Source organism: Anoplophora glabripennis, unplaced genomic scaffold, assembly GCF_000390285.2.
Source record: "Anoplophora glabripennis isolate ALB-LARVAE unplaced genomic scaffold, Agla_2.0 scaffold820, whole genome shotgun sequence".
Lineage (NCBI taxonomy): Eukaryota > Metazoa > Arthropoda > Insecta > Coleoptera > Cerambycidae > Anoplophora > Anoplophora glabripennis.
Window position 1 is genome coordinate 89,709 of NW_019417809.1, and position 10,113 is coordinate 99,821.

Sequence of the window (10,113 nt, forward strand, 5' to 3'; positions counted from 1 at the left end):
GCTTATGCTTCTGTTGTTGACGTCGTTGTTGTTGCAGTAGTAGTAGTAGTTGTTGTTGTAGTACTAGTTGTAGTTAACGCTGCAGTTGCTGTCGTTGTAATTGATTCTATTGATAACAACAGCAACAGTTACAACAACAACAACAACAATAACAGTAACAACAACATCAACAGCAGCAGCAACAGTGACAACTAAAGTTCACTCCTTTAATCTATAATCAGAGTATTCCTAAGTAGTCAGAGATTCCTTACTGTAGTAGTCAAAGCTTTCCTTCCTAACTCGATAGAACGCTTCGTATCCTCCTTATACTGTCGACTAAGGAAACCAGTTCAAGTAACAAGATTTAAGAGCGTTATCAACATCGTTGCCTTAGATCAGATGTAGTTGTTATTGCTGTTATTGATCTTGCTGATGCTGCCCCTTCTGTTGTTGTTGTTGCGGTCATTGTTGCCGTAGTAGCAGTAGTAGTTATTAGTTGTTGTAGTTACCGCTGCTGTTGCTGTCGTTAAATAACAACGAGTTATAGTATAGTTATAGAGTAAATCTCTATTGATTACAACTGCAACAGCAATAGTAACAGCTACAATAACAACAACAACGACAACAACAATTATACAAATTATATAATTAGTTTTATTTATAAACGATAATAAAAAAATTAACATCGTATAATTTAGGTGTTTTTATAATTATTATTTATTAAACTTGTATAATAATTTTAATTATTGTAATATTGCAAATTTTCATTAAATTGTTAATGTTTCGTTCAGTTTCATCGTTTCTTTGGTCTAGAAATGAGAATCGTGTATTAAATGCCTGTAAGAAGGCAACCGCTCTCTTACATACATGGCGGCGCATCCTTCTGTACACTCAAAAGCTATTTGTTTATAGCTTCAAATAACAGTGGAAAAACACAAATTTTTACACTGCAATTACTCATAATTTGTAATATTTAACGTGAACTTTCAAACGCCGTAAGCAGAATTACAAAATAACTATTCAATCAAAAGTTATTAATGATTGAAAATTGCAAAAATCGCATTTTTCGAGTTTTTAACGGCGTTTATCTCGAAAACTATGCGTTTAACAAAAAAATTGCGAGAAATGTGTCAAAGAACAAGAAAATACTTTTTATTTTGGCAAAAACTAAGTTTTCAGTATTTTGCAAATTTTTTGTTAATAAAAAACTTATCGACATCCGGGCAAACTTCTACCCAAAAAATTCGTGTTCTGCAAAATACACAAAAAAAACTTGGGTATCTCCAGCTAAATGAAGGAGGCAATTGGGACCCCCCTGGCTACAGGACTAATAGGAGTAATTTCCATTGTTGGAGTGACGAACGCAAATAGATTTATGATGCAAACTTTTCAACTGGCAATTAAACGTTTATTGAGCTGTAAGAAATGAATATCGTGGTAACAATTCGTTTATATGAAGAAAACTTAAACGGTAAACTATAAACAGGAATTTTTTGAGTAATTTTTAAATTTCAAACCATTTTTTTTTTGTAGGTAAGCAGTACTTAAACATTTTACAAAATTTTGAAAACAGCTACATATTTACAAAATTTACCTCTCGCGTATTACAGAAAAGTATTTTATCAACATGACGGTGCCCATCCTCACAACAGTTACCTTGTTAGCAATTTTTTGCAACAACTATTTGATACCGTAATTAAAATCTAAATGATAATATATGAATATAAGTACTTCATCAAGAACAGATTTTTTATTGAGATGTTTTAGTTTTCCTGAAAATTATGTTATATTTTAAAGAATATATTTTATATCATACTCGTATTTAAGATGATTGATTAAAATTGTGACTGATATTTAAGGAAGCACACATTTTAGAAAATGTAAAATTACCTGTAGGTTCCACCGCAACTGGTCGCAAATCATATGCGGATTTCTTTGGCCCCAGTTTGACATATAAATTTAAGGTCACAGTAGCAAAAGCTCGTTTAGCCATATGCTGCATTTCTACAACATGACGTCTTCTAGCCCTCCGTACATCCGCAGCCTGCTTGGCTTTCCAAGCAACGACACATGCAGCAAGAAACAAGAAGAAGCATGAAAAAAATACTGAGAAAAAAACAAACAAGTCAATGTGAAGTTGATCTTGTCGAGAAAATACTATTCCGTAGGTTAATTTCTTGTCTACATCTGTTTGTTCAAGTGCTTGTAAAATAAGAAAAAATCTGGTAGTTTCTAGGCTGTGATATTCCTAAAACAAATGTGCATGTACAGTGTCCCTGTTAAAGCAAAAAAAGAACCGTAGATTATTTATTTCTTTAGTTACTTAAAACATTTTTATCATAAGGGAATTTTACAGTTTTTTAAATTTCATATTCATAAAATCTGAAAAACCATATATTAATTTTCTTTGTCGATAACTAAATAAAAATTTTTATCACGACACGTCAAAAATGCTTTTATATCTTTCATAAGAAATATCAAATAAAGAAAAGATTCCAGTATATCAACATAATTTTACCGAGTAATTTGCTAAAAAATCATTAGTTTATGTCAAGTAATGATAGCGATAACTGCACCTCTGTAAAAATTTAATGACTGAAAAATTGGTGCAATATACAAGGTGATTCATAAATGAACCAACGCAGGGGAGTTACCTTCAAGGTAACTTCAATTAAAATGATTTACCTACTAACTTGTACCTCAAAATGGGGGTGCAAATTTAAAAAAATATATATAATATAACTCTTTAATGTAAAAGAACCAATAGTAAAAGATTTAGGGAATTTGAACAGTTCAACAGAAGAACAGTTCTCCTGTTCAACTGTTCAACTTCCTTAAATCGTTTACTATTGGTGATTGACTGGTGGAAGACCCTCTTAAATTTTTCCAGATTTCCCAAGTAGCGGGAATGGGAATAGCAACAGAAAAAGTTTATAAAACGGTCCTAACTTGATATAATGACATTGTTACACATCGTTAAAACTTTCAATTAAAATTATTTGATTTTAATGCAAATACGGTTAACTGAAGCAATAGTTTAATTAACAATCAATATTTAGTAGATATAATAGGCCGATTCTGCGCCACACCAAATGACGTCACAAACTCGATGGCCAGTGTCCATCGCTCCTTCAACGGCTTCTTGTGGGCATTGTGGTTGTGCAAGAGATGCGTGGGTGTTGGCATGCAAGAAGTGTCATGGCGGCATGGAAGTGACGTCATACAAGAAGTATCATGGCGGCATGGAAGTATCGTCATACAAGAAGTGTCATGGCGGCATGGAAGTGACGTCATACAAGAAGTATCATGGCGGCATGAAAGTATCGTCATACAAGAAGTGTCATGGCGGCATGGAAGTGACGTCACAGTGCCAGTTGGTAGTAAATTTAAAATTCAATCACGATAAGGGGAGGTCAATGACCTCCAAACAGCATTGCGTCATTCTTATCTGGTATTGCATCATTCGAGGTCAAGTTTCTACAGGTTAAGACCTGTTTTCTACTGGTTCAGACCTGTTTTTTAACATAAACTTTAACCTGATATATTATTTCCTTTAACAGCATTGCGTCAGTCTTATCCGGTATTGCATCTTTCGAGTCCAAGGTTCAGACCTGTTTTCTACAGGTTCTGACCTATTTTCTACTGGTTCAGACTTGTTTTATACAGGTTCTAACCTATTTTCTACTGCCTCAGACCTGTTTTTTCCTGCCTCAGACCTGTTTTTTAACATAAACTATAACCTGATATGACTAGTGTAAGTTGTTATTAGCTTTTTGGAATGCAGGAGGTTACCAAGGTTATCAAAACATAAAGGACATGTTACTTAACATTTTAAATTATTACTTATATCAGACGGTACATTAGTTTGATAAAAGTAAAGATATTCATTACTTAATATATTATCATTAGATACATCACAAAAATAACTTATAATTTCATTTATATTTAGAGAAATTTTGTTAGACTCTATCCAATCATTTACAATATCTAACACATTATGATAGTAATGACAAAAGTCTAAAGAATCTAACATATTTATTCTATGTGACAGCACACAAGTATCGAGTTTTAACAGTTCTTCAACATCTTGAAGGAAAAGATCGATGCACATGTCGTATTTTATGATTTGCACCATTTTCATATTTTCATAGACTATTTGGGTAACTGTCGTGTAATCTCCACAATGATGAGTCACAGGTTCATACTCATCAGGCCAACCTTGCAGGGTTGTTTGGAAGAAATCTGTTTTCAAACGTTCCAGTAGCTCCAAGAGAGTTTGCCATTCGTAGGTATGTCATCGACCTCTGACCGTCTGGGGTCAAGGTCACCTCAATTTAAAACCTGTTTTCCACAGGTTCAGACTTGTTTTCTACTGGTTCAGACCTGTTTTCTACTGGTTTAGATCTGCTTTTTCCTGGTTCAAACCTGCTTTTTAGTATAAACTGTAACCTGATATATTATTTCCTTTATAATTGTAGTGTTGGCAAATATGCAGGCTTTCTAGTAAACCTAGCATGAGCCTCTTTAGCTCAGTGGTAGAGCAATGGTCTTGTAAACCGGAGGTCATTAGTTCAAATCTCACCGGAGGCAATTACATTTTTATCATTTTTTATTTTTATCATTTTATTTTATTTTTTTTATTACATTTTTTATGTCAGGTGTGGGATTCGAACCCACGTTCCTTTTGGGAACCAAGACTTAAACAAGGCGCCTTAACCACTCGACCAACCTGACTCGATAGATATATGAAAAAGAAACGAGAAACAAAAATTTATATCTATTTATTGGCATAAGGTAGGTCATGATTTATATGGGACAGTTATTTAATATCATATTCGAACTGTTGCTGAAAGTAGAACATTTTATATGCATTCCACAAGTCCAGCAGACTTTCATATTAGCGCAAGGTAGAAAAATAACGTTTCGTTCTCGCTTTCGACATATTCGGCAAACCTTTTCAGGCGGTCCCCAGCATTCGTCCTCAGGAACGGAATTTGGCATAACTTCGATTGGCTTCCTACCAGACATTACGCTCTCTTTAAAAGCACCTATTGCTACACTTGACTAATGACTATGATATACTGAAGAATAATTGGATCTAATGATTAAATTTACAGAACAAATGTTGTGTTTCTAGTCCCTTTGTTTCCTGATAACAACTTGAATATTATACAATGGAGGTGGTAGGGTTGTAATAATAATTCAGTACTAATACAATTGTAGCCACTGTTATAAAGTAAATAAGTCCAGAAATTGTATTCAAATCTGTTTTCGTATTTTCAGACGCTACGATGAGTGCGTCTGCGTATACATCTTTATAATCGGAGCAGTTTAAAATAGGTCCAGGATACCTGGATACCTCCAGGTATCAAAATCTCCAATCGACTTATTTTGAAACGTTATTCTCAACTTGTAGAATTTAGAATGTTCCGGAATTGACGCCCCGAAGACCCTCAGCTTACCACCATTAACTATATTACGTCTCATCTGAATTAACGTATATGGGCATATACCATTCTCGCTAACATTTCTGTAGCACGTATACATTTCGTGTACGTTGTGTATATCATGTACGTACAACACATTGTATAGTACTTAGTAGTTAACATTATGAAATTGGTACGTTAAACGACCATTGTTGTTAAGCAACAGACCACTGTCTATAAATGAATGAGGTACATAATGATTTGTAAAGTCTTATAACTGGTTGTTCTTATACATGAAAGGTAGAGGGAGAAAGGAAATAAAACAAACAAGGACAATTAAACATATGTTAAGCATATTAAAATATAATAAATGTAATATTATAACGTAATTGGTACAATTCTTGTAGATGTAGGTCCATTCTTCGCTGCGGAAAATCGATGAGGATTCGTAAATACATCATCCCACTTGTCTTGAATGTTCATCTTTTGAAACTGTTTAGCCATTTTACATTGGTTGTCGGAGGGTGTTATTTCGGATTTTAGTTGGCGAATTTTTTCAAGATGTTTATCTAATAATGGTTTGAGAATTTTAGAAGTCGTTTCAATTCTTCTCTTGAATCTATCCGCAGCAAAAAATTCCCAGTATCTACGCTGAGCTGCAGTAGATGTAAAAGTCCACGTTTTCATTAGATGCACTATATTTTTAGATTCGTCGAAAGTAACTGTTTTCTTCTTCATTGCAGCAATAGGTTGTATACCCAAACGAAAAGATCTTCGCAGTTCCGCCTGCTGCACCTGACTGTTTTATTTGGATTCATATGATATGAACAACGGAGTACATCTACTTGGAAACGTGGTGGGGGGTTATCCCAGTAATTTTCACATTTTTCAACGTTTACCACATTGGGTAAGTGCTGCCAGCTGGAGGGAACCAATTGCGGTAGTATTTTCTCTAAATAATCCAGCTGTTCACGTCCTTTCACATAAATTATATCGGTACACAGCAAATGATCTTCAAGTATAGCGTTCAGCGCACTATATTCTACGTCTCCAGATGAATAGCGGATGCCGTGGATATTTCGTTCCGTATATTTTACTTGCTTCTGATTCAGTCGAGATAATCTATGGAAACTTGTAGGCGGTTTAATCAAATAATGGCTCACTTGGCGTGCATCCTGAATCGTGATTTCCTTAGGATAAAATTCATAACCTCCATCGGTACTCAGTAACATAAAGCCCTGGATGTCTAGCGCCACAACCTTCATCTCGGACGATTATCAAACGACTAACTAACAATTACTTAGATTTATTTTTTAAGCTAGATTTTTTACGATTTCGCTAAGTGGGAGGTGTTCCATGATACAATCATGTACAATTATGCAATAGGAACTAGTATTATCAGGAAAACCTTGTGCTGCTTCAATATCCAATCTTACGTCCACGGTAGACGATTTTATGCTTTCGTCCCGCCTCGAGCAGCGTATTCGAGTAACTTGGATAAAACTCGGTGTAGTTGTAGTGAGCTTCAGCGTAGTCGTTCTTTGCAAAATTTAATCGTATCCTCTCGTTAGGGAAGCTCTCGCCGTTTAACGTTAATCTAATGTTGGTAATATCGATGTTATCAAAGTGTGTAGGATCTTCTGTAAATTTGTTTTGTTTGGCTGTCTGGAAACCGACGATGACGTATCTAGGGCTTTCGATCGCAGAAGTAGTCTTAACGGCCAACATTTCTTTTGTAGCACCAGGTGTGAGCGCAGGTAGCATAAGCAAATCCCAGTGTCTATACGGTATCAATATGGGCGTATCAGCTTTGATGGCTTTTAGTAAGCTAAGTTTTATTTCGTCGTTAGGGTATAGCCGTATAATTTTAACCTCAATATTTTGAATATCCAGAGTCACTGTGGTTTTATCGGTAACCACCTTCTCCTTAACCAAGAAACAATTGGAATCGTTACTGGCTCCTATCAATTTAATACATTGCTTGCTACACGTTACCATGCGGTAGTCGTTGAAAAGATTGAAAATATGCTTCAACGGGACGAGGAAATTAAAAGTTCCATCGGCGTTTAGAGTTGGTGCATCAGGATAATTCCATCCGGCTATAGATAAGTGCTTGGAATCCTCATCGGAATAACACAAGTATCCGCGAACGGTGCTCACTAGACCAACTTCACGTATACTTTCCAGTTCTTTGGCGTTTATTTCGTATGTGGCTGACGAAAACATAAAGGCCACTGCGTTGTTTACGAACGATACGCCTCCATTACCAACCTTTGTAATCTTCCCGCTGATAAGTATCTGACCGTCGTAAGTAGCATCGAAAACATCGGCTTGATTGATGATGATTTCAATGACGTCGTTGTTTCTGAAGGACTTTACGTATGGATAATACGTTCGCCATTCCACCTTTTGTATGGATTCGTCCATTGAGGGACGGCGAAAAAGATCGAACGTTTGATGCGATGACATTATAACCCAGAGATTTTAGGAACAAGGTGTTCGTTAGAGACAGAGGCTTAGTGAATGCAACCTTATCGTGAGAGGAGTACCGCGATACTGACGCGTACCTCGATAGCGGCTCCTTTATATGATCAGGTCGAGAGTTGTTGAAAACTAGCATTATTCAAGTTTCTTAATCTCCAATCGAATGATGATTTCTTCACCTCTGAAATTAACGGGTTCGAAATTCTGGTCCAACACGTCGATTGTAAGCGTGCTTATTTCAGTTCTATTTATCGGTAGATAGATGAGGTGATTTGGTTCTTCGTCGATGGCAAATCCTGGGTCGACCCTTACAGGAAACTCGTATATAGTATGTGACGGTCTATCGTTGTAGAAGGCTCCCGAAGTAATGTTACAATCCAGGTGGATGGTATGTACTTTTATAATATCCACCGGTAAATCCGATTTGTGAAGGTTCTTGGATTCTAGGAATTTGTTTGAAAATCCCAACGTCCTACCGAAACTGTCTTCGGGTTCAAAGTCCACAGCGTATTTATCGCTGTATATTTCACACCTTAGAGTGTTATTGTTAGGTTTTAGAGAAAATATCTGATCAGCGTTGGGGTCTTTGTCGATCTTTAATTCCTTTCTTATATGATTTTCAATGTCTCGAATCTCGTATGAGCCCTCGTCAAATTTTATAACGACTTTCTTGTTTTTGTTTTTGTTTTTTTCGTTGCTCTCATACAAGTAAAACTTTTGATTGGCTTCGATGTTGGGTATGCTGTTGTACGAGTAAAAACAAAGAAGAGCCAAGCCGTAATTGAGTTGTGGATCCAAACGTATAATTGGGTTGAAATTGAGTGTTAGTGTGGACGTATGACTCTTTAGCGCCACTATTGTAGACATGACTGACAAATTTCATCTGGTACCGTTGCTTTTATAGAGAAACTGCAGACATAGATGTCCGCAATTTATTTGATCATAATTTTGATAACGATCTGCGTTATAGGTTATGTTTGCATTAGCTCCCAAGTATCGAACCAGTTCCTTTGGTGGCTTCAAATGGCCGAAACTGTCAAAGTATTCTACGTCGTTGCCGTTTTTCTTATAAGCTACCCAGTGAGTGCCTCTATTCTTATTCAAGTCTAAATTTAAAATGGCACCTTCTCGGAGACGCGGACCTGTAGATGGTAAGGTGTCTCGCATGAAAACGCCTCGAAAAAATGGAATTCGTAGTCGTTTGGCGTATCTAATCAGGTCCCCGTCAGACAGTGGTTTATTGGGTAGCTTTATTGGCAGTTTTTTTGTTTTTTCAAGAATAAACCGTAGCCACCGTGTCGATTCTTTCTCAAATAGAGGCCGGATCCTTTAGCCCCGATAGCTTCCATGGCTTCGTTGTGTCGATGCTCCTCCATAAGTTTTTTGCTGCGTTTTTAGCATCGATTACGGTCTTCGCAACAGCCTCCGCGTCCCCCGCTAGCGATGCGATGGCTCCGAGGGCACCTAGTATAGGCATTAGAAGAGGTAGGAAGCCTCCAGAGTGTTCTCCGGCGGGGAGCGGTATGATTCTTGGTATGCGAATATTTTTCTTACCACCAACCCTTTTAACTGCTATTCTTGCTGCTTTTAAAGCCGATAGAGCAGTTTTTCTCAATGAACTACTAGGCTGTTATTTTTTTAAACTGTTTGCAATTTTTGATACGTCTCTGGTTTTATTTCCCCTTTTCAAGCCGAGATTACGTTTCGCCTTCATAGCCGTAGTTACGAACCAAGCGGCTGCTTTTTCTCCTAGTTTTGCGTCTTTAGATTTAACACGGTCCCAAGCTCTATTCTCCAACACCCAATCGGCTTTATGTCTATCTTCTACAGACTTATTGCGAGCGTATGCTATATCATGGTCACGGCAAGCAGAATCCAAAGGATTAATGCCCTTTTGACCTTTGGCTAAGCGTTTCTCAAGTTTTGTTCCTAATGAACAGAAAAACATAATTAAATGTATTATTAATATTATTTACTCTAGTTACCTGGTCCGCAGAATTGATATCCGCCAGGAATATGTAATTCAAATGGTAGTTTATCTGTTAGCGAATTTAACACACCTTCACCGTATCGCAGCGGCATTAGAAATGATGTAAGTCGATAGCGGCACCTGTATTTATAGAAAGTACCTCGAAGAGCACCTTCAAACCATGAAGGTAGTTCAACAAGAGCGGACGCTACCAATAGAAAACTTGGATTTTGATGAAAATCCTGCTATTGTAGG

At 36.6% G+C, this 10,113-nt stretch overlaps 1 protein-coding gene across 1 annotated transcript in view; it reads right to left on the reverse strand.

Annotated features, from left to right (window-relative positions):
* Window positions 1-374: 374 nt before the first annotated feature.
* Window positions 375-10,113, reverse strand: part of LOC111692491 (multiple epidermal growth factor-like domains protein 8) — a gene marked incomplete at its 5' end in the record, with an annotated part of 113,739 nt that continues 104,000 nt past the window's right edge. Inside the window, 2 exons of the mRNA XM_023456532.1 lie at window positions 375-499; window positions 1,870-2,227. Of these exons, the coding sequence (XP_023312300.1) occupies window positions 375-499; window positions 1,870-2,227 (483 nt within the window). The remainder of the gene's footprint in view (window positions 500-1,869; window positions 2,228-10,113) is intronic.